The sequence below is a fragment of the Perca fluviatilis genome, chromosome 13, assembly GCF_010015445.1.
Source record: "Perca fluviatilis chromosome 13, GENO_Pfluv_1.0, whole genome shotgun sequence".
NCBI lineage: Eukaryota > Metazoa > Chordata > Actinopteri > Perciformes > Percidae > Perca > Perca fluviatilis.
This window is the reverse complement of record NC_053124.1, coordinates 2,019,830-2,044,791: the sequence shown is the minus strand read 5'-3', so window position 1 is coordinate 2,044,791 and position 24,962 is coordinate 2,019,830. Positions and strand designations below refer to the sequence as shown.

At 40.1% G+C, this 24,962-nt stretch overlaps 2 protein-coding genes across 2 annotated transcripts in view; one reads left to right on the top strand and one right to left on the bottom strand.

Moving 5' to 3' along the window:
- The first annotated feature begins 246 nt into the window (after positions 1-246).
- si:dkey-202e17.1 (uncharacterized protein LOC555344 homolog) lies at positions 247-14,818 on the top strand. The gene is made up of 4 exons (XM_039820732.1): positions 247-308; positions 492-667; positions 11,460-12,124; positions 14,008-14,818. The coding sequence occupies exons 2-4, from the start codon at positions 505-507 to the stop codon at positions 14,170-14,172; spliced, it is 993 nt and encodes a 330-aa protein (XP_039676666.1). The 5' UTR covers positions 247-308; positions 492-504; the 3' UTR covers positions 14,173-14,818.
- A 5,468-nt stretch (positions 14,819-20,286) lies between these two features.
- The window catches only part of col28a1a (collagen, type XXVIII, alpha 1a), a 53,446-nt gene continuing 48,770 nt past the window's right edge, over positions 20,287-24,962 (bottom strand). The window contains exons 34-35 of the mRNA XM_039821130.1: positions 24,635-24,884; positions 20,287-22,972 (exon numbers count right to left, since the gene is read on the bottom strand). Of these exons, the coding sequence (XP_039677064.1) occupies positions 22,800-22,972; positions 24,635-24,884 (423 nt within the window). The 3' untranslated portion in view covers positions 20,287-22,799. The remainder of the gene's footprint in view (positions 22,973-24,634; positions 24,885-24,962) is intronic.

The window sequence follows — 24,962 nt, the reverse complement described above, 5'->3', positions numbered from 1 at the left end:
GTTTGATTGATGGCCGGAATATTTCCCATATTTCTATATATTTAATAAATACAAAACCTAAACTTGTTTATTTTATTTTTTCCGTTATAAACTTTGAAACCTCTTCCCCTGCTACAAAGAAATACTACCCCCCCCCCACCCCCCCACCCCACCCTGATGACGTTAGGATGTATTTATTTTAGCTCCGCCTGACATGAATCAGACGCATAGTGGAAGCAGTGTTTGAGCAGCGGCTCTGACTGTATTTGCTGTGTACGCTACATCTCTTGTCTGAAGGGCAGAAAGGCTTGGGACTTATCCTTGACCAGGTACAATCATTTCTGATGGTTATTATTCACATAGCTTAATTATTTACTGCCCTTCAATTATTTATGGTTGTATTGTAGTATGTTATGAGTTTAGATCTGTGCATGGCAGCCGTCCTAATGACTACATATTTCAGTTAGTGAATGAACTGCACAATTTGACTAATTCCACATTGTGTCTGACAGGTACATCAGGAGGATGAGGCACACTGTGTCTAATTTATTCTTCACCACTGGAATGATGCTGGGATTTCTTTCCGTTCGCTTTCTGTCTGACCCAAACTTTTCAACAGAACAAGTCTCATATTTCATGAGGGCTGTAAAGCATGAGGTCAAACACGGTTTACAGCATGTACATACAGGTAGGCATTGTCTTAAGAGTTCATTTCATTGTGTTTTTATTTATGTTTTATGGCTGATGTCTTGTATTTGTTTTTCCTTTTCAATTAAAGCAGTAGTTCTTGGTGTCGACATTGTCTGTTAAAAACAATTCCCCTAAAAAGTTGAAATCAATGCATAATATATGTATCAAATATTGTTAAATATATGTTAAATTGTCATGAAAAAAATCTACATGTTATGTTGATATATTTAAAATGGACATTTTTAATGGGGGAGCAAATTCAACAGGAAAAATCAATCCAGATTGATTATGAATCCATTTACAGTTCTTTCTTTCTCGAGTTATGTTGGTTAAACTGCTGCAGTATTAGATTGTTATCATTAAGGCAAAATCAATTATAGCTGCAAGGTAAATACATATGGAGTAATTTAGGGATGTGTTTTTATAGGAGTTAAATCTAAAACATTTCACCCTAACAAAGGATATGTTTTAAAGTTTTAAAATTCAGTCTGTTGCTTTAGCCCCCCACACAGTCTAGGTTTTCAGTTTCATTTTATGAATCGACCGGGCCCTGTGGCAATAATGAGCTTTAGGATCTTTGGTCTTTGGATTTAATCATCTAACACTTCAGCTCCAGCTATTTTCAACCACATGGACATCATCATTGAAATTTCAGATACTGCCATTTTCCCAAAGGTAAGACTTGTTTAATTATTTTAAGTTGTAAACATTTTACAATGAGTTGCTGTAACAGTTAGCAGTTAAACATTGTTTTGCATTGCTGCAAGTTACCCAACAATCCAACTTTACTGGCTGAAAGTGAAAATAAAGATATGTTAGCCTAAGTTAACGTTACAGTGATTCTGCCTAATGTTTAGACTAAAAGCGTGGCAATGAAGACTGAAAAAGTAGCCGGTTAAATATCACAATTTCATGTGATTTTTCCAAGTATAACATTATAGATAATGGCCTCTAAGATACCAGCTAACATAATCTACTTTTGCCATTTTCCTGGCATTGGCCTGCGCCTTCACCCCTCCTCCACCCTAACAAGCTGAATTAGCTAACGTTAGTCTGTTAATGTGTTTTGCGCACTCTCTGGAGGGTATGCTTATCCCAAATTCACAGAGGCTCCATGTCAAGTACTGTTAGCCATGCAGTTTCATGTCTCAATTCACGGTAACATACAATGAGGCACAACAGGAGATGGCATAAGCATTTTCAGTTTTTCTCTGTCGGAGTATACCTTCAAACCGGTTTCAGCACGTTCTCACAGATTACACGGCGAGCTGAGTCTGAGGTCAGTAAATTAGAGCATGGTGCGGACTTTGCGCTGCTACAGAGAGGCTTCGTCCGTCTGTTTGCAACAACAGATTTAACACAATTATGTTAGCATGTCATGCTCAGTATATCCAAATTCTGTCAACAACGTGTCTCCACGATAAGACCAAAATAAAAGACCGTATTCACACAAAAAAAGGATCATAATACCTTTGATAAATGATTTGCCTGATAATTTTTCAACCACTTATAGGTGGAAGTGAAGGACACCTATAAGTGGTCATTTTTATCATGATAAAAACGTCACATCACTGGATATTAGCAATTTTCTTTGTTAGGTTCACTCTTAATTCTTATTTGCTACTACATGTTTCAGTGTTTCTAAGCTTTAATAATTACTGTTGCAAACCACAGTTTTTAATAATTTGCCATATTTTTTATGGAAGTAATTGTCCTGTAAGTGTGTCTAACTAGTTTGACTGTGTGTCAGAGCAAACTGGGTTATTTTAATGCAGTTCTGTACAGACTGTACTTAGCCTACTGTAAGTATAGTCAATTATATAGGTAGGTGTTATCATGGTGTGGTGGTCTAACACAGACTAACTACTCTTTACCTGAAAAAGATCACCTGTGGTTGAATCAATTGTGGTACTATGAATGCACATAAAGTACAAGACAGAGGCGTGCCACCTTTTCTAGTATGCCAGTTTCAGCTCCTTGTGGTTACACATTTTCACTCTGTTGCTTGTGTGTTTAATATGTTCCTGACAGAAATGTGCATGATTATTTTCCAAAACTGTTTAAAATATTTTCTGTTACCTCAATGACTATGTTTGAATAAGGCTAATATTTTCTTCATATGTGGCATACAAGTGTAAACTTTTGGTGTTTGTTTAGTTACTCCTTATATGTTACCTCGTATGTGTAAAATATGAACTTTTCCAATTGAATTTAAGCTCATTTGAATTTCTTTCCAGGTGCATGAAGAGTCTTTGACTGAAATTTATCAACATGTATGTATTTGACTTGCATGCAAAACACAAAATGCTGTGATACCACATTTCACATAGAGTACATGTTGTGTAAAGGTTTATACAATATTTTTGTTTTACTATTTCTTGTATCAGTTGGTGGCTTTGGTGGTGGATTTCATTTTATTGGCATCCTACTGATATAACCTTTATTTGAAGAGCGTTTATTTATTCTGGTGGCACACACCAGGCTCTTAATTACATTATTCATTGTTAAGTCTGGTGTCATGTTTAAGTTTCTGCTTGCTATTGAACTTTTGTCCTTTCACATTCTTGTCAATCTGGCAGAGATGGACGCAAAGCTCCGAGTAATACTTAATTATCGAGTTGAGAAGTTGGTCCTTCCGTCAGGAATCCCACCCACTGTGGAGGAGCTGCAAACTGTTGTGAAGGAGACCTTTGGAATTTCTGATGAGTTCAGTCTTCAGTATTTGGACTTGGAATTTGAAGATTACTTTACTCTTCATACAAGTGACCAAATTAAACATAAAGACACCATAAAGATTGTTCACACTTCCCTGATTGTTCTTCCACTTGATGTTTGGGCATTTCCTTTTTCAACTGTTAGGTAGCTGAAAAATATTGATTTTCAGTGCAACATGTGGTTGCTTAGAAATATCAAACCAACCATATTCATTTAACGGGAGTGGCATTATGTTTTTGAATTTATATTGCCACAGGCAGCTGTTATTGTACCTTGTGATTCCTCTGTGTACACCAGGGATGCAAATTTGACATGTTTTAATTGAGGAATTTAAAACAAATGAATGTGATTGTTGTAAAGTGAGTCCTATTTTAGCAAAAAGTAAATAAGTAAGGCTAATGGAATTACTTGACCTTATCCCAGACTCCATGTGATATTAATCAATTACTTTTAGCCATTTGAAAAACTTAATGGCCCTGACGATTTCAATTGGCACATAAATGAAAATGTAAAAAGAAATTGCAGACTGAAAACATTATCTTAATTTAAATGACAATGATAATTTAAACAGGACTAAACCTTAAATCACATCACAAATCACTGTGGACAATTTAAGCCAATGATGTAGCAGAAATGAAACGCCATTAAATAATTAAACTTTTATTAACAAAAATCCCAAATGCTATTATATTGTGTCCCTATTGTACACATACATGGTTTCTGCCTTTGTTTTCTTATAGCCTCTCTCTGTGTTTTATTGTTGTAATTTGTCATTTTGCACTAAACAACTTGAAAAATGTTAGATAAACATGTTTAGAAATAAATTGACAAATAAATGTTTACCTGCCGTTCTTATTATGCATGATGATTTGTTAACCCAATTTAAGTTACCTGTGGCATCATGAAGGCATGATATTGAGTGAATTATACATAGAAAAATGATGGCAACAAAGTGACATTCAATAGAATTGATTAAATGTAAAGTAATGTGAAACCAATTAAAACTTCAATGTAAACAATTAATTTATGTACGGATAAATAAGAAACGCAGTGTAAATGTGTTGAATTAGGCAACAATGTGCTAAAATATTAGTTAATACAACTTGTTTTTATCCATATATTTAGTAAATCTAAATTAATTTCTCCCAGCTATTTAGTAAATCTAAAGCAATTTCTCCTAGATATTTAGTAAATCTAAATTACTTTTGCTCAGATACTTATTAAACATAAATCAGTTTTCCTTGTGAAACTGATTTGGATTTACTAAAAAATGTTTGGCTAAATAACTTATCATTTTGCATGCTATTACTAAATCCAACACATTTTAAGTGTTGCTTTTATGAACATATACTCATTTTTTTTGTTTAAATTTAGTTAATTTATTCAATACTTTTTAAACAAAGTTGTAGAACTTAAAATCTATTAAATTATATTACGCATGGAAACTAAATGCACACTTCCTGCATTACTTCAAATACTAAGTTACTCATCTAGTGTGCGGTGGTTTATGGGATGAGTAGTTCCTTTGCTCTGAAATGACGATATGTACATACGTTGTATCAACAGTCCCGCCCCTCCTCTGAGAGAGGGGGCGTTCTTCTTCTACGGGGGTAGAGAGGGAAGGAGGTGTTTCTTCTTCCTCTTCTTCTGAATTTCTGGCAGACTGATGTGTATGTTATAAGGGCAAGGGTTTAATATATGAACTTATTTCTTCTATTTCTTAGTTAATATATCCATGTTTAGAGGGTGTGTCACTTTATTTCTCCTACAAATACTGGTGATACTGTTTACAACATAGTTTATAATATGAACAATCACACAGGTGTGATTGTTCATATTTTAAACTATGTTGACATGATAATATAATAACTCCATTAAATACACCCCTCCAACAAAAAATACATTATATATATATATATAGAGAGAGAGAGAGAGAGAGAGAGAGAGAGAGAGAGACAGAGAGACAGAGAGAGAGAGAGAGAGAGACAGAGAGAGAGAGAGCCCTACAACCCAGAACATGGGTTACTCTTTGAAAAATAACCCAGCAACCCAAACAACCCAGGAATTGGGTCAGAATATTAGCCCTATAACCCAGAAAATGGTTACTCTCTGAAAAAATAACTCATAATTTTAACCCAACACAAATAGAAATAACCCAGGAGTTTTTAGTGTGTAGGGGTTAAAAAGACTTCTGTAGAAGTTGAAGTATCAACTCATCTTTTTACTCAAGTAAAAGTGTAAAAGTACTGGTTTCAAAACTACTTAAAGTATAAAAGAAAAGTTAGTAAAACTAATGTAAGGAAAAGAAATGCCATTAAGGACAAAAGCTTAGGCTGCGCCACAGGGGCCTATAGTGCACTACCCCACCTCAACAATGTTTTTTTTTTTCTAAAGGCCATAATGACTATAATGTTATATTAAAATGCTAATGTAATATTTGGGATGGGGGGGTTTTTTTTTATAAATTTTTTAAATTTAAAAAAAAAAAATATTATAAAAAAAAAAAAAAAAAAAAAAAAAAAATATTTTTGTACTGGGGGGGAAAGGGTTTTTTGGGGGGGGGAAGATATGATGACTAGTTGCCTATAAATATTGTAATGGTGCAAAAGTCAAACTTCAGAGGCATGTTATCAATAGCCTTTATTGGATTATAAATGTACATCCAAGCTTAGCTGCAGGAATCTGTGAGGGCAACTGATGTAAGATAACCAAACTGGACAAGAAAATTGCCGGTGCTTGGTTGGGGGGTTCTCTTGAGTCTCTGCCACGGACATCTTGGTACTAGGCTACAGACGTCTGCTATTTCCTTGCGTACAAACCAATAGGGTGTCGGAATGGTACATGTTTATACTTCTCATCCAACCACAATAAAATTCACTCTATCTGGATGGCGCGATTTATCTGGATAGGTTTTGGTTTTTTTGGTGTTTTTTTAACGATAACAAGCCGGAATGAAAACAAGCCAAACTGAAATAGGAGTAACGAGGCTATTTTTAAAATGTAAGGAGTAGAAAGTACAGATAATTGCGTGAAAATGTAAGGAGTAGAAGTAAAAAGTCTGCTGTAAAATAATGACTCCAGTAAAGTATAGATACCCAAAATTTCTACTTAAGTAAGGTAACAAAGTATTTGTACTTCGTTACTTGACACCTCTGTGAACCAGTAAAGGATGTATTTTTTAGAGCTGGACAGACAGAAGCCGGGTCTTCTGGTCCAGCTGTGGTGTATGCCCCTCTCGTAAAGTGCTCTTTTATGGCTCATCAAAATCAAACCGCAAAAGAAGACGGGTGCTGTGTTGTTGCTAGGTGCTCATTCTCTCTAAAGACGATGATAATCAGAGGTGGGTAGTAACGAGTTACATTTACTCCGTTACATTTACTTGAGTAAGTTTTTGAAAGCATTATACTTCTAGGAGTAGTTTTAAATCACTATACTTTTTACTTTTCTTGAGTAGATTTGTGAAGAAGAAACTGTACTCTTACTCCGCTACATTAGGCTACAATGAGCTTTTTTTTTCTTTTTACCTCTTTGGTATTCTACGCGTCATTATTTTAATCCCCACGCCGCGCATGCTTAATTTTAGTGTTTTATTTTGACAGAGAGAGAGACTAGTAAAAGGCTCTACCATGTGACTGTGTTTCACCAATCAGACGTAGTTGTGCAGTCTCGTCATGTGACCATACTCAATCTCAGCGGCGGGACGGGTTAGCTTTACAGTCGCAGCAAAACTAAAATGTCAGAATCAACCGTCGGCAATGCAGACCCAGACGAGGAGGAACAGCCCAGAGGCCAGATCAACATGTCCTGGATTTATTTCAGTTCCCCGGCTTCACCTAACCTAACAACCGCGGTCCCGCATAAGCTGTGTCACCACGCTGGTTAACAACTAGTTCAGTCAACCATCAGGGTTTCCTAATCCAGCGGCACACGTGTTCACATAAAAGAGGCGATGTTTGCACGTGACAACATGACCAATAGCCACATATTTTACATAAGAAGAGCAAACTATAATTCTACATAAATATGAAGAACACCGACACGGAACACCGACACAGGCAAAACACAATACAGTCGCTGAACAAAAAATAGCCGACGCTGTAGATAAATTAAATTAATTAAATTAATTAAAATTAAATCACAACGCTTATCAATATCACTTCATCATCAGTCAGGACCAAGATCTTTCCATAAACTGCCGTTGCTTCAGCCTTTTATTTCAGTTGCAACCCTGGCAGTGGAAGAGATCGTGAGAACAAATAAAAAATATAAAAAACATAATTCAAACCGCGATTGAACCCGGTAACAAGTGATCCACCTTCGTGATACAGAAAACCCTGGTGAACCTGAAGTTAGCTCGTTAACGCCAAATCTTGCTTCGTAGTAGGACTAGGCCTACAGGCCTCTGGCCTCATAATGAAAGCATGTTTACCTTATATTGTATATATATAATTATAATATATATATATATATATATATATATACACAGTATTAGTAAAAGTGCCAAACAGCAGCTCCATGACCTTGTTCTAGTTCTGCCTGCAGAGCCTGGTGAAAAAAGTATAAAGGTTTGGAAATGTGTGTTACTTGTGCTTATATATTTTTTATGTATTATTATTTTAATGATTTTATTTTTTAAGTACTTGGATTTACCTGGATTATTTTAACTGAAACTATTTTGTAATTAATTAATTTAAATGTATTTAATTGATTGGATGAACTATAATTTGCCTAAAGATGATTATTTTGTATTTTTGTCCGTCTGATTGAATGCTTGTGTTAAAAAATAAATCAGAAGTTAGTCAACAGTTACTCAGTACTTGAGTAGTTATTTCACCAAGTGCTTTTTTACTCTTACTTAAGTAATTATTTGGATGACTTCTTTTTACTTTTACTTGAGTCATATTATTCTGAAGTAACAGTACTTTTACTTGAGTACAATTTTTGGCTACTCTGATGATAATAACACAGTGTGTTTACATGCAGTTTAAAAACCCGATTATATTCCCCCACTCATGTATACGGGGAGAACTGGCATAACCTGGTTACTCACTCATGGTCTTACCCCGGTTACTGCTGTGCAATGTAAACAAATTGAGTGACTTATTAGAAATGGTTGGTAGTATTGTTACCATAAGAATGTTTCATCACAGTAGTGAAACTGGTATACCAGCATATCACTAGCGGAGACCGGGGATAGTTGTGACATTTGTGTCTGTATCTTGGAGCTCTTTTAAGCCTGTGCGTTCAAAATGTAATACAAACTAGTTAGATATGTCTGCTATTAAATGGTGTAGCTGTCATCTCTGCAACCCAATGGTTTACTCTCAAACACTAGGGGCGAAAATGTGACAATTTACCTCATAGTACGGGTTAGTTGTGCCATACCCTGGGGTGAAATGTAACATTATGATATACACTGGGGTGACATGTAACATCATAAAATTAGGATTATAACACAAATTTGATATTGAAACTTTTATTCAACACTTAAATTACTTTTTTTACATAATATTTTTGTGTGTATGCATTGAGAGGGACTCCTCGGTCTGTCTTTTTTTTTTCCAAGACATGGTGCTCTTTGGATGCTTTTATATAGACCTTAGTGGTCCCCTAATACTGTATCTGAAGTCTCTTTTATATAGACCTTAGTGGTCCCCTAATACTGTATCTGAAGTCTCTTTTATATAGACCTTAGTGGTCCCCTAATACTGTATCTGAAGTCTCTTTTATATAGACCTTAGTGGTCCCCCTAATACTGTATCTGAAGTCTCTTTTATATAGACCTTAGTGGACCCCTAATACGTATCTGAAGTCTCTTTTATATAGACCTTAGTGGTCCCCTAATACTGTATCTGAAGTCTCTTTTAATAGGCTTTTAGCCGTCCCCTAATACTGTATCTGAAGTCTCTTTTTTAATAGAACTTCCTTAGTGGTCCCTATAATACTGTATCTGAAGTCTCTTTTATATAGACCTTAGTGGTCCCCTTAATACTGTATCTGACTTATTAGTCTTTTTTTGTAGACCTTAGTGGTCCCCTAAAACTGTATCTGAAGTCTCTTTTATATAGACCTTAGTGGACCCCTAATACTGTATCTGAAGTCTCTTTTATATAGACCTTAGTGGTCCCCTAATACTGTATCTGAAGTCTCTTTTAATAGGCCTTAGCACTCGACCCCATACTGTACCTGAAGTCTCTTTTATATAGACCTTAGTGGTCCCCTATACTGTATCTGAAGTCTTTTTTATATAGACCTTAGTGGACCCTGCATATGTAAAGTCTCTTTTATATAGGCCTTAGTGGTCCCCTTAATACTGTATCTGAAGTCTCTTTTATATAGACCTTAGTGGTCCCCTAATACTGTATCTGAAGTCTCTTTTAATATAGACCTTAGTGGCTCCCTAATACTGTATCTGAAGTCTTTTTTATATAGACCTTAGTGGCCCCTAATACTGTATCTGAAGTCTCTTTTATATAGACCTTAGTGGTCCCCTAATACTGTATCTGAAGTCTCTTTTATATAGACCTTGGTGGCCCCTACGCTAATAGTGTGTTCTGAAGTCTCTTTTATATAGGCCTTAGTGGTCCCCTAATACTGTATCTGAAGTCTCTTTTATATAGACCTTAGTGGTCCCCTAATACTGTATCTGAAGTCTCTTTTATATAGACCTTAGTGGTCCCCTAATACTGTATCTGAAGTCTCTTTTATATAGACCTTATTGGACCCCTAATACTGTATCTGAAGTCTCTTTTATATAGACCTTAGTGGTCCCCTAATACTGTATCTGAAGTCTCTTTTAATAGGCCTTAGTCGTCCACTCATACTGTATCTGAAGTCTCTTTTATATAGACCTTAGTGGTCCCCTAATACTGTATCTGAAGTCTCTTTTATATAGACCTTAGTGGACCCCTAATACTGTATCTGAAGTCTCTTTTATATAGGCCTTAGTGGTCCCCTAATACTGTATCTGAAGTCTCTTTTATATAGACCTTAGTGGTCCCCTAATACTGTATCTGAAGTCTCTTTTATATAGACCTTAGTGGTCCCCTAATACTGTATCTGAAGTCTCTTTTATATAGACCTTAGTGGGGTCCCCTATACTGTATCTGAAGTCTCTTTTAAATATAGACCTTAGTGGTCCCCTAATACTGTATATGAAGTCTCTTTTATATAGACCTTAGTGGTCCCCTAATACTGTATCGAAGTCTCTTTTATATAGGCCTTAGTGGTCCCCTAATAATACTGTATCTGAAGTCTCTTTTATATAGGCCTTAGCCTGGTCCCCTATACTACTGTATCTGAAGTCTCTTTTATATAGACCTTAGTGGTCCCCTAATACTGTATCTGAAGTCTCTTTTCCGAAATTCGGCCTTGGTGCAGAATTACAGCCACTAGAGCCAGTCCCACAATGAGCGTTCCTTAGGATGTACCATTTCTGTGTCTGTAGCTATAAGGAGGAGAGAGGGGGGGGGGGTGGAGGGCAATGGGGGTTGGCGGGCTTGACCAACTGCCACTTTGCTCGTTGTAAAAGCCATGATGTCTCTCCTCTCCCGCGGGCCCGGCCAAATTCTCTGGGCGGGCAAAGCAGAGAAAGGGGGAGGTAACCTTTCCCCTTACTGACCTCATAAGGAGAACGATTCGTATTGGCCCATCTGAGCTTTCATTTTCTCAAAGGCAGAGCAGGATACCCAGGGCTCGGTTTACACCCATCACCATTTCTAGCCACTGGGGACCATAGGCAGGCTGGGGAACTTAAAAAACTCATAAAGTGACATCTTAATGCCATGGGACCTTTAAATACATAAATACAACCAAACTCTTTGCTTGGGGTAGGTTGAGACCTTGGGTTGAAGGTTCTGCTTCTTCACATGTGTAACAAGGAATGAACATAGCATGTTTAGAGTAAATCTGGTGATTCAAAACTTGCTCCTGTTTGGGGAAATTGGTGTTACAACTGACCCGTGTTACAACTATCCCCGGTCTCCCCTACTTATGATAAACCTTAGGTCTTAAGCACACAGGACTCAAATGTCCATGCAGCACTTTTCTGATACTTTGTTCTGACATGTTTCCAGTTAAGAACGAGAGCTCGGCAGATAATTCCACTCACACAACACGGATCTTGTGCTGGATCATGACGGGCCCCAACAACTTGGAATCTCGCACCAAGCACATCAGGGAAACATGGGCCAAGCGCTGCAACAAAGTGCTGTACATGAGCTCCGTCAAGACTGACTTCCCCACTGTGGAGCTGAACGTGAGCGAGGGGAGGGACAACCTGTACTGGAAGACCATCCGAGCCTTTCAGTACGTCCACCAGCACCACCTGGACCAAGCAGACTGGTTCCTGAAGGCGGACGATGACACCTTCGTGGTCATGGAGAATCTACGCTACATCTTGTCCAAATATGATCCAGAAAAGCCGTTATACCTGGGCAGAAGGTTTACCCCCTTCATCAGGCAAGGCTACATGAGTGGAGGAGCAGGTTATGTCCTCAGTAAGGAAGCACTGAGGAGATTTGTCACAGGGTTTAATACTGGGGAATGCACCCATTTCTCCACCATCGAGGACATGGCTCTGGGCAAATGTATGGAGACAATGGAGGTGAAGCCTGCTGACTCCAGAGATGTGAAGGGGAGACAAACATTTCATCCTTATCCTCCAGATCATTACCTGGTCAGACAGCCTCCGAGACCACGGCCTTGGTATCTGATTTACGACCACTATACTCCAGTAGAGGTATGCAACAAAATACACAAGTTCCTGTTAAGTATCTGGATTTAGACTGGTCTTAAGAAATCCCATAGTACGAGCTCAGTGTCTCAAGATGCCAGTAAGAAGCCCATCATTCCTGCATTAAAATGAATCCATATCGGACAATTCTGCACCCCACAATTGAATTGTGCAAGCAAGTAATCAAGTAAAATGTATTTATGAAGCACATTTTACGGACACAATCACAAAGTGCGTTACGAGACATAGAAAACATACAAGAGAACATAATACATATACAAAAACACAATTGCACACAAAATGACATAATAAAACAAAGTGCAGATGGGTCAACCAAACCCCTGTCTAAAAATGTAGGTCTATATCTGATTTTAACAAGAGTCCACAGGAACAGCAGACTGTAAGGGTGGGGGCAGAGGGTCCAAAGCCGGGTGCGTGGAACAGACAGTAACTGTAACCACATTAATAGAGGAGGGAGGTCATTCTGAAAGATATTTCCTACTTGACAGAATGAGCTATCCTACTTTCAAGATATTAGACCTAAGAGAGCGAGCTGGCAAAAATGAATGAAGTAGTTCAGCCACATATGCAGGTGCCTGATCGTGCAATGCTCTATGTGTAAGAGTGAGAATTTTAAAAACTGAATCCTGTATGTGACCGGGAGCCAGTGAGGACACTTAAGAAAAAGGGTAACATGTGTGAGACCATCTATTTGACTTAGTGAGTAGCTTTGTGTCAGCGTTCTGGATTAACTGAAGACGATCAAGAGGAGACATACAAAGCTATAGTTTGTTTGCTCCAACCCAATCAGTTGTTGAGTTTGTAAATTTGGAGCGTTTTCACCTTGCTTTGATTTCGTTTCATACGGAGAGAAATCCAAGTGAACCAAAATGCATCACTTCTAAACCATTTATTGGTCAAATGTATCTGTATCTTGCGGGAGCAAGAAAGTAAACACAGGAAGAAGGTCCTATGTTTTGGATGCAAAATTACAAATCCCACTATGGCCACGCCAAGACCCGCCCTACGAAGCAGCTCGATTGGTTGGGCTTAGGCATTTGACCTCGAGTGGTTAAGGTTAGGATAGCTGATTGGTCAGGGGAATGGACCTGAACAATTCAGGTTACGTTACCTTGCGTAAGCATGGATGCCTGGCCAATAAATGCTATTGAAGGGTTGCAGGTCTTGACGGGGCCATAGTGGGACTCATAATATTGCGTTCTGGACTAGTGCATATTGCTCTCATCTCCATGGTCAAACCAGCTCATTTCATTTAAATAATTTTCTAGAAATTGTTTTGCGAGCAACATTACTACATCTGCTCTGCTCACAGAGACTTAGCTTTGCCGGCGTTTACACTACTGTCCTGCTATTATTACAGACGTGAACTCACCACAGACACATGCCTCATTCATGAATTCATGGTGGTGCGCTGCTGAGAGTAATTAGGGGCAAAAGTGGAATGGATATTTGGCTACAACCTTCATCTAAACTTTATGACAAAAGGGGAATTTAGATATAGGCCTATAATTGTTGGGTAAAAGCAGTGTCTAAGTTGGTTCTCTTTAATATGGGCTGGATGGTAGCGTGCTTAAAATAGGAAGGGACTCGTCCTGTGGACAAGGAAGAATTTACAATAGCTGAAACAGCAGGGCCAATAATTGGTCAAACTTTAAAAAAAGAAAGAGAAAATGGTAATCAGAGGGCCTAGAAGATCATCTTCATTTTCCTAATCAAATCCAACAGATCTTGTAAACTGATTGAAAAGAATTTTAACGAGTAGATTGAGAGGGGGTTGGGCAAGTCCCAGGATGAAAAGTGGATCTAATAGCCATAGTTGTGTTGGATTGTACCTGCTAACCTCTTTGTTTCTCTCTCTTTCTCTCCAGGGTCCAGGTTGCTGCTCAGATTTTGTTGTGTCCTTTCACTACATTTACGCTGTCGAGCTGTACGTTTTGGAGTACCTGACGTACCATCTGCGGCCATACGGATACCATTACAGGTTTAATCCGGATAGTGATGAAGAATTTAACACAACAACTATGTCCACATAAAATGTTGGAGTGCGCACAACAACCTCTGCACTAATTGGAGTAGGGGTTGGAGGTACCAGCAGGTTTTAGAGCCATAATATGTTTAATTCTCCCCAACCATTAACTTTATAATTTAAGACTTTTTAAAAGATGTGTTGATTACCTCCACCTGCTCAAGTATTCCTGCCCACGTCTGATTTCAACTGCGAGTACTTTGTTCATGATGTTTAGGGGTGTGAGTGGGTCTGTTTTACTAGCTGTTACTTTGTATGAAATAAGAAACGAAGAAATGTAAGGAAATATCCAATTTTAAGTGCCTTCAATCTACCTTCCTTATTTTGGTCTTTTATGGCAATGCTACTGTATTTGAAGAAGCGTGTCTTTCTCTGCGAAAACATCTGTGTATATTCTGTGTTGAAGTTGGTACAAAAGAATGAAGCAAGTTCTGGCAGTCACGGAGTCAAGCTCGGCTATTATCTCAGCTCATAGCTGACAGTTCCTAAGCCAGCACACCAGCTGATGGCTCAACTGATTGCCTCCTGAGCATATGATTGGATTTTCAATTAGAGAGCTCTATTGAACTGCTTTTCCCAGCCTACCTTGCTGCCTCCCGCAATTGCACCTGACTGCAGTACGCAGATCGGGGTTGGGCCAAATGTGGGCGGAGCTAAACGTTTGACTCCGTGGGCGCGCCATCAGGTGGCGTACATCATGCAGCACATTCTCAAACGTCAATAAATAAATAAATAATGATATTTGAATTGTAAAAAGGAAAAATGAACGGGGTTGGGAACGCCAGACAACAACTGACGGTTGTTAAGGCAGAGGCGGAGTGGCAATCGGGAAAGTCTGGACGGACTAACCTGCCAGCTGGCTGCCCGCGGACGGACGCTGGCCGGCTGCCCGCGGACGGACGCGCTGGCCGCTGCCCGCGGACGGACGCGCCGCCGCGCGTGACGGGACGCTGGCCGGCTGCCCGCGGACGGACGCTGGCCGGCTCCAGGGGACGGACGCTAGCGCCCGCGGGACGCTGGCCGGCTGCCCGCGACGGACGCTGGCTGCCGGTGTTCCGTTTAACGAGAGGCCATGTTAACTGGCGACCGTCAGCCAAATGCGTCTGCTGTTGTCGTAATTGACGCGTACGCTGTTGAAAACGGGAAGAGAATACATAGCTGTCCGCGTGAATGCCTTTCAGTTAAGTTGTCATTAAAATGTTAAAACAACGACGTTTACGTTACCTCTCTGACTTGTCTTTGGAGTGTTGTCTGAGGAAACTTGTCAGGTCGCGGTTTGAATGTGGCTTGCTGTTAAGGAAAACAGGAAGACAGCGTTGCTCTTCCTGTTAATGTCTATAATACGTTTTATTGAATAGACCTATTAGTCTGCAGAGCTTGTTTAAGTAAACACATGTCACGCATGGATGTATTAAGAGAATGATGTCACGTAGAAAACTATGAATAAATTAATAAACAACTTGGATTCGAACTCGTACCATTGTGGGGGAAAAAAACAATTCAGCAGTCTAACGCACTGCGCCACCAAATTGCATTGTTGATTGGTGGGCATGGCATGATATGAACTCAAACATCACACAGAGCCTCTTAAAATTAGGAGGTAGCCAGATCAAGTTGTGACCATAACCACACTGCATGCAAATAACTGACAAGCTGCTCTTGCTCAGAAATTGTCTTTGTTTTGTTTGATTCTCACAAAAAATGCACGTCTTGTATGTTTGTCCACGGTAAACACATTGAAATAAACTTGAAACTCAAGTGTCCATCTCTGATAAATCAAATAATAAATCAATCAATAAATAAACAAACATGATTTCACGGGATTCGAACTCGTGCCATTGTGGGGAAAAAAGCAAGAGACTAGGTGACCAACACAGTACACCACAGGTTCTACAATGAGTTATGGTAAGTATAGTATCAAAACATCTCATATATCGTATATTTAAAACAGTAGGCAGCTAGATTAAGTTGTGACCACACTGTCCATGTACATAAGATCATTTTATTTTACTGGTTTCCAACACAATTAACAGCCATTTAAAACCAGATAATTGTTATAAAATGTTGATGTGGTAACAGTACAGTTTAAGTAGGCATTACAAAGCTGGCGCAAAGTGAGGTGTAGGTAAGTCGAAGGATATGCGAAAGTGATAAGGTAATAACACAATATGAATAGACAGTCAAGTACTTACTTTTTCAATATTATTTATATTATGGTCACACTTAAATATAAATATAATTTATATTATGGTTAATTACTTTCGCTGTTATGTAATTACATATTTTTCAATCTAATTTCACGTCAATTACTTACTTACATTACAGTATTTTTTTTGCACTATGGCCACCTCACTTTACTTAAATACTTTTTATATAATGCCACTTTACTATTCAGTGTTTTTTTTTTGCTCATTGTCTGTTGTTTGCCTGTTTGTTTGTTCGGTTGTTTGTTGGTTTGTTTTTATTGTGGAAAAACTGCTGCTGTAATAAGTGAATTTCCCCATTGTGGGATAAATAAAGTATTATCTTATCTTATCTTATCTTATCTTACGACAACAGCAGACGCATTTGGCTGACGGTCGCCAGTTAACATGGCCTCTCGTTAAACCGAAACACCGGTCTACAAAATTTCCCGGGAGATGTTTTGGTTCCACTCCGCCGCTGGGTTAAGGAAAGGATAACGGGGAAAGCAAACGTAATTCGCGGGAAACGAGCCCATGTCTCTGGGGGACTCCAACAACGGACGGTTGGGTTAAGAAAAACAACAACGGGAAAAGCAAACTTCACACGCGGGAAAAGATCTCCGGTCAGCTTGAAAGTCCTGCGTTTTCCCTTCAGACCAATTGCCAATTGCTATTTGGCAAGTGGGCGGAGTCAAATGTTTAGCTCCACCCACATTGAGCCACTCCTCGATCTGCCTACTGCAGTCAGGGCTTACTCGCCTCCCGAGCTCCTCCTTTTACATTTATATTTATAATGTCTGACTTAATCAATGTCATGTCTGTTGTCACTGATGCTGCTCTGTTCTGTACCCTATGGGGATCCTGCACTGCTGCTCTCCCAGCTTAAGGCTTTCCATGTATGAATGTATGGAAGGGCGGGGAGGTGTGCTCTCTCTGCCTAATGCGCTCCACGTATGCATGTGGAAGTGCGGGGAGGCCCCAGAATAGAGCCATACCGCCAAATACAAATTGCAGTTGAATTAATCCATTTATTGACAAAGTGTTACTGACTAAAATGTGTAGTTTGGCAGTAGCAAGGGTAAACCACATTATTTGACTGTGACAGATGATTTTTAAAAAAAAAAAAAAAAGATGCAAGGGCAGGGGTGTCAAACATATGGCCCGTGAGCCATAACCGGCCCGCCAAAGGGTCCAGTCAGGCCCACTGGCTGACTTTGCAAAATCTGTAAATTGCAGAGAAGCAATTAATTCCAATTCCAAATTTACCCCTTTAATCTCAGAGAATATCCGAGTTCAATTTCCGTAAATGTACAAAAAGTTTTTTCTCTGAATATTACCCCTCTCTCCTGGGTCCGTAACAATATTTTTTTTCTACAATGGCCTTAGAATACTGTCGTAGCAGAAGCAACTTGCATTTGCCAACATCAAGCTGAAAAGAAACTGGACTGGTGTACTGGTCTGACCCACTTGAGATCAAATTAGGGGGATGATAGCCCATGAACTAAATGAGTCTGACGCCCCTGAGCTGGGGATCTGCTTCTCCTGCAAACAAAGCAGCCACTTCTTGTATACTGGCCACCAAAAGGATGATGGGATGATGTACTGTTTGGGTGCCCAGGCTGCTCACCTGGTTGAGAGTGCGCCCCATGTACAGTACACGTTTGTCTCTGAAGTAAAGGCTGGACTACAATAGAGCTGTTTGGAGCAGTTGGTGAACAGTGTTTTCTGTTGGAGATGGTAAGTCCCTTTGGGGGGGACTTTGGGCTTTTTCACTTTGTAAACCTATAACGTGCACAAAGAGATATATAACACAATAAAGGAAAGGGGAAAAACCAAAAAGCATAATATGAGCACTTTAATGACAGTTCAGTTTTAGCAGCTAGCACCTAGCCTTGTCCAATGTGCTCCAGGCTCTGTGGATTTTTGTGACTTTTTGTCCCTCTCTGACCCGCCTCCAGACCCCTTTCTGTGGATGAAGCTCTGAATATAACACAGGAAATGTACCAAACTCACACAGTAACGTAAACAACATTCCTCAGTCTAGTTTAGTCATGTTATTTTAATTTTGTTCTCCAGAACCATCTGGCGACCCCCAAAAAATGATCTTGCGACCCCCAGGTTAAGAACCACTGATCTAAATTAAAGAAATTAGATCTTATTTATTGAAAATTTTCATTTTTATTTTGTTGAACTACCATGTTCTAAGTTTACTATTCCTTCTGGCACTTTTACAGTGTTAAACAATAAAACAATATATTTTACAGTCAAGTGTGTCTCTTTCCATACAACATTCATCATAATGGAGGATTTGTGTTAAGATGAACTAAAACAACTACAGCTTAAGAAATGAACATTGAAGTAGCTACAACATAGTGTAAAAAGACCATAAAGAGTTTAGTCATTAAGATGCCCTTAAAGGCATCGCTGCTGTGTGGACACATCTTAAAGAAACACCTACAAACAGTGACCCACACAAACAAGATATAACCAGAATACAATACCCTAAAATGAAATACAAGTTGTTTTACATAAACTACATCTGTAACAACAGTAACTATATTCACATTGCAGGTGAAAGGGCCTCAATTCTGATGTTTTGCCCCTGTGCTCTTTTTTAATTTTGATATAGTAATAATGTCATGACCTACTTCTTACTGCAATATACACTACCGGTCAAAAGTTTGGGGTCACTTAGAAATTTCCATTCCACTCCATTATAGACAGAATACCAGCTGAGATCAGTTGCATTGTTTTTTTAACCAGGGCAGCAGTTTTCAGATTACATTATGTGCTTACGTAATCGCAAAAGGGTTCTCCAATGTTTTCTCAGTTAGCCTTTTTAAAATGATATCAGATTAGTAAACAGTAGGAGCCTTTGGGACATTGGATGAATGGTTGCTAATAATGGGCAATGTAGATATTGCATTAAAGATCAGCCACCCACTCAGATCAGCTGGTATTCTGTCCATAATGGAGTGAAATTTCTAAGTGACCAGTACTACTACTACTTTGACCAGTAGTGTATAATTAAAATGACAAGATTTACACACAATGTTAATAATTCAGAAATTAGTTGCCATAGTAATAGACAGAAACATATATACTTTTTACCACGTGTCAAACTCATGGCTCGCGGGCCAAATCCGGCTCCTCTCAGATTTTGACCCGGCTCGCATATTGATTATTGATTTTAGTTCACAATCTTTTTTGGCCGCCTAGCTGAGCGCCAAACCAAAAAGACAGACAGGAAACTGTTTTTCAAACTGTAATTACGCCACACTCCGAGCAGAATTAGACAGATTTCTTGACTTTGAGACTCAGAAATTCCCCCAGAAGCAGAGAGTTTTTATATCCGGTTGCTGAGAGTTGGCTAGCTGCTTTTAAAAATGTAATCTATAGAAGTGATTTTTCTCTTATACGACAGGCTTAAAGTTTTTAGTCATACCTTGACAGGTTCGACTGCTGACTCTGCAGTCGCCTTCAGAAGTGTCACGTGATGTTGCCGTGACGTCTACTGTGGGTGTGACAGATTCAGTTTGGGTCCTTCCACCTGTGGGACGGAATGACGCTGTGTCTCCCCGCCGTCCAACGACCCCCCAGGGAAGCGGGCGCGGAGCCTGACGGTCCCCTAGACGGCAGAGAGAGTCTCTGTAGAACTGCGTCCCAGGTGTGGGAAAGTTGGTATGCTCCTTCAGCCCGTCGTTTAAGAAGAAATCACTTAAAGAGTAGGCTAAATGAACTTGTTTGGATTATTAATGTAATCTATAGTTTTGCTTGATTTGCTAAACCCTATGATGGCTAAGAAACTTTTTTGTAGGGCTTTGTGTTGACAAAAATGCTCCAAAAGTCAAAAAAGCGACAACAACGTAAAAGAAAAGGCGACAAAAAGTTGAAAAAAAAAGCAACACATTGTTAAAAAAAGTGGCAAAGACGTTGGAGAAAGCCACAAAAAAATTAAAGAAAAGGAACAAAAATTATGAAAAATTCGTAATATAGTCAAAGATGCTTGACTTTTTCAATGAAATAAAAGCATGCGAATAAACTCGACATGTCTGGCCCTCGGTGTGATTCTCATGTTCCACCGGGCCCGAAGTGAAACTTGACACCCCCACTCTATACGTTGTCTGTCCACACCTGTGAGTCCTGCCCGGCTGCCTGGATTAGACAGAATGTTTGAATAAACCGATGAGCGACATCTCTTTGTCTGTTGGGGCTTTGGTATTCTATAGCTGACTCCATCTTGTTTCCATGTTGCTATTTTTGGACCCACATGGGAGTGACCAACACGACGACACTGTGGGAACACTTTCAGGGGTGCTGTTTAAACCCCCTCCTGGTTTAAATGCGGTTCCATCGCCTCCATAAACTGTTTCTGCTGTTTAGATTTAATGCAATAGTTTGACGTTTTGGGAAATACTCTTCTTTGCTTTCTGGCGAAGGGTTAGGTATTCAGATTGTGACCAACCACACTCATAGAAAATACTCTCTAGACCTACTCTATCTGTAAAGTGTCCTGAGAGAACTGTTATAATTTGACACTAAATAAAAAAAAATCAAATTTAATTGCTGGCTGTAGCTTCATACTTAACATCCACACATGACAGCCTTCATCCGTGGTCTAAAATGTAAAGAAATGAAGTCTGGTTTGTAGAGTAAGTATCGTAATGATATTGTATCGTGAGGCCTCTGGTGAGTCCCACTCCTAATATGCACCACAAAATGTGTCAGCTGTTAGTGATTTCATCAGCTCAGAGAACAGGAGGAGGTCTGTGAGACCATGGAAGAAGTAGAACCGGTTTTGCTAACGTGACGGCACTGACTGATGGGGGCAAACATTGGGAAGTCACACAAAAAGCACCTAGCCTTGTCCAATGTGCTCCAGGCTATGTGGATGTTGGATGTGTTTGTGTCTTTTTCTCTCCCCCTGACCCGCCTCCAGACCCCTTTCTGTGTCCCAGGACCTCCTGATTTACAAATGAAGCTCTGAATACAACACATGAAATGTACCAAACTCACGCAGTAATATAAACCATTCCCCGGTCTAGAATTGTATTTCATGTTTTTCTCCCCGACCATCTGGCGACACCCAGAAATGATCTCGCGAATGATCTCGTTTCTCTTAGCGATAGGGTGGGAAGCTGAGGAGGGTCCAGCTGGGAGGAGGCCTAGGGGCGAGACCCAGGACCCACCCTGGCCTGGGAACGCCTCGGGATCCCCCAGTCAGAGCTGGTTCATGTGGGTCGGGAAGGGAAAGTTTGGGGTCCTCTGCTGGAGCTGCTGCCCCCGCGACCCGACCCTGGATAAGCAGTTAAAGATAGAGGAGTGATATTACACTGGGAACACAGCGCCCGCCTTAAGTGCCGCGTAGCGTACATACGTGCCTGATCGTGTGCCTGGCCTTTCACAAGTATTTCTACGCACCGGTGTGAACGGACAGATTGGATAATAGGGGCGGCAGAATAAAAATCGCTGCGCTACGCTGCTATACCCTTTACTCCTGCGGTGTGTTTTGGCTGTTATAGTACGTTCTCTACTCATGGTAAAGAATTTGAATGTGCTGGAAGAGCTTAAGCCAACCAGTTTTGTGATATCAGTTACCCAGGATCACCAGTGTTAAAGCTGACGTGGCTTTGTGATACATGCAGGGTTTCCCCCAGTGTACTGTAAGCCTGGTGGCCCACCAGGCCTAAGCCATTGGGAATTCTTTTTTTTAAATGTTTGTTAAGACGTGTTTTAAAACTAGTTACAGTGGGGCTGATCAATTTGAAACTTAGACAGAGTCATATATTCAAATCTCCAGTTAGCTTTTAGCTCTGACTTAATGTGGGGCCCTGTGGAATCTGGGTTTAGCTCTTTTAAATTTCAATTTTGCGATTCCATTCATGATTGTGTTACCACAGAAACTATTGGGCTCTACATTAATGCTGCCATCGGTCTGGGACTGGTCCCGGCCAGGGCCCTCTTTGAGAAAAAGACACTTGCAACCAGGCTAAACAACTTTTCTGGGGGAAACCGTGACGTGCCCCTGGTTTTTCCAGTCCAGTGTAAAGAGGGATTATGGTTAGTGTTTGCATGGAGGACGACGAGGCAACAACAAAGAAAGCAAAAACAAAAGCATTTGAGTTTGGGGACGACATTTTGAACCAGTCCTGTGACACTCCTGTCAGCCTGTATTCTTTTTGAGTTATATATTTAGGTGTAAATCCAAGAGCAGATAGAAGTATTGTCCAAAATGATTAGACAGTTAGTACATGTGCAGCAGTTGAAAACTGAGCAGGAGCACCTGCAGTGTGAACGTAGCCTGAGAGACACTGAGGAGGGCCAAGTCTGCTCTTCATCACCATCTGGTTCAGAGTGAGCTGCTGGTCTGCATCATCAGTCTGTTGTGTTCCTCAGTGGTAATGGAGCATGTTGGCTCTGCACACACCCTTCTCTCCAAACTCACAGTTTGTTACGTGTAGACGCAGGAGTTCTTGCAGCCAGCTTCAGTCTCAAAGTTGTTTGCGTTGCCCTGACAACCTCCGTACCAGAACTGAGCGCAGGCGTTGGCCTCGGGGTCGTAGTACCACCGGACTACGTACTGCCGACAGGGACCGGGGTCCAGAGGCTGACTGCACCCCCGATCTGGAAGGACAAGAAGGGTGCAATAAATGAGTTGTTCAGCTTAGATGAATAAACCACTAGCGTCATTTCAACTGCATTTCACGGTTGTGTCCTGTGGCAGATCCTAACCTGACACAGACTGGAGTTCAAACAGAGGACAGTGAAGAAAAACAACCTGGTGAATCTGAGTGGACTCTTTACTAGTTACTTCATTCCTAGTCTGGATCATCACGAGTACATTTCGCTACGGGACACAACAACAAACCTCACGCTAGCAAGATAAACGCTGAAAATGTCTTTGAAGAACATTTGTATTGTATAACAAGACAGGCCTGCTTGATTCTTTCAGAGAATGATTGTAAACATTTAAAAAGAATATGTTTCCTCTCTAAATGGGACGTTCTGGGACTGATTGGTGTAGGCTTAATATCGTCAGACGAGACGAGACCTCCACAGCATGAAGAACTACTTTTTCCCTACACATTCCAAATTGTAAAGCTCAGCTCCTTATAATCTATTCAAAGGTGGAAGTATTCAGAGCCTTTACTTAAGTATAAGTAGAAATACTACAATTTAAAACTTGCACTGAAGTAGAACAAGCGTATTATCAGTAAAATATAAGTATCAAAAGTAAAAGCACACCCTTGAGTGTTATATTATGATATATGATATTATTGGATCATTATTTCAGATGCATTAATGTGTAAGGGGCTTTGACTTTTGGACATAATCAAACGCATGTTTAAATTGATTATGTTGCTCTGTGTATGATAACTTTGTCACTACACAATGACGGTAGCACATTAGAAGAACTATCTGTAAAAGAAACCATGCTCCTCTGGCCCCCCCGTAGTGCTCCAAATGGTGTCAGGTTTCCACCGCGCCCGAAGATTAACAACCAATCAGAGCAGAGGAGAATCAAGAATGTTTTCAGAAACATATTTTAGTGTTTAGCTATAAAATAAGAGAGTTTACAGCTAAACACTGTAACAGATCAGCGCTGCCTAGTTGGGCCGCAGTTCAGAGAGTCCTGGGCTCTGATTGGTCGTTTTCCTTATGCCATAAGGAGAACAAGGGGGAGGCAGAGGGACGGGATTGTTTTCCCCCCACAGATTATCGGATTCATGTAGTACTGTCAGGATACAGTGACAGTTTGAGCAAATGTGATATAAGTACATTTTTATAAAAGTTACCAACTGTAGCTTTAAATCTAAATATACAAAAGTAACTACAGTAACTGAAATTGGAAACTATGAAATTAATCTAGTGGAATAAAAGTTACAATATCTCCCTCTGAAATGTAGTGGAGTAGAAGTATGAAGTAACATACAAATATCTAAATATTGAACTTGTTATGAAATACATTACAACATACATTCCTGAATCTGTTCTCATCATTTACAAATAATCACAAAAGATATGGACATGGTCACCCCAAAACTTAAACAAAATAAAATGAATGGGGAAAAAGAAAAAAGTGGGAAACTAGGAGGGAGGGGGGGGGGTTGTTGTTGTTGGAAGATCGCCGTTGGTTTAGTTTCCGCAGCACCCTTTGTAGGCGCTGTTTAAACTAGCACAACTTTTGATTTCCCGTCATCTTTTAGTTTGTGTCTTTGTGAGGTAATACACTTATCAGAAGACGGATTTAAGTGACATGTACCGAAGGCGTAGTCCTGTGTTTACCTGGCAGCGCTGAGTGTGTCAGCGGGGGAGGGGGGGCGCTGGCCGGAGCCTCTGTGCTCTCAGCCTCGTACAGCCAGTCAGTGAGAGTCTGAGGACCCGCCACGGAGATGGCCCCGGGGCCCCCAGGAGAGCCCGGCGTGATGTCCGGCAGCTCGTTCCAGGGCTCAGTGTCGAGCAGGTTCCCGTCGGGCCGCCGTGCCTCGTGGGGCAGTGGGGTCGGGGCGGTTACTGTCTCCACTGGGAGTTCAAGCTGGGAAGTAGAGGAGTTCAGATAAGACACTCTTGTAGGTTACACCTTTAACACACTTTGATTTTTTTCCCAGGGCTG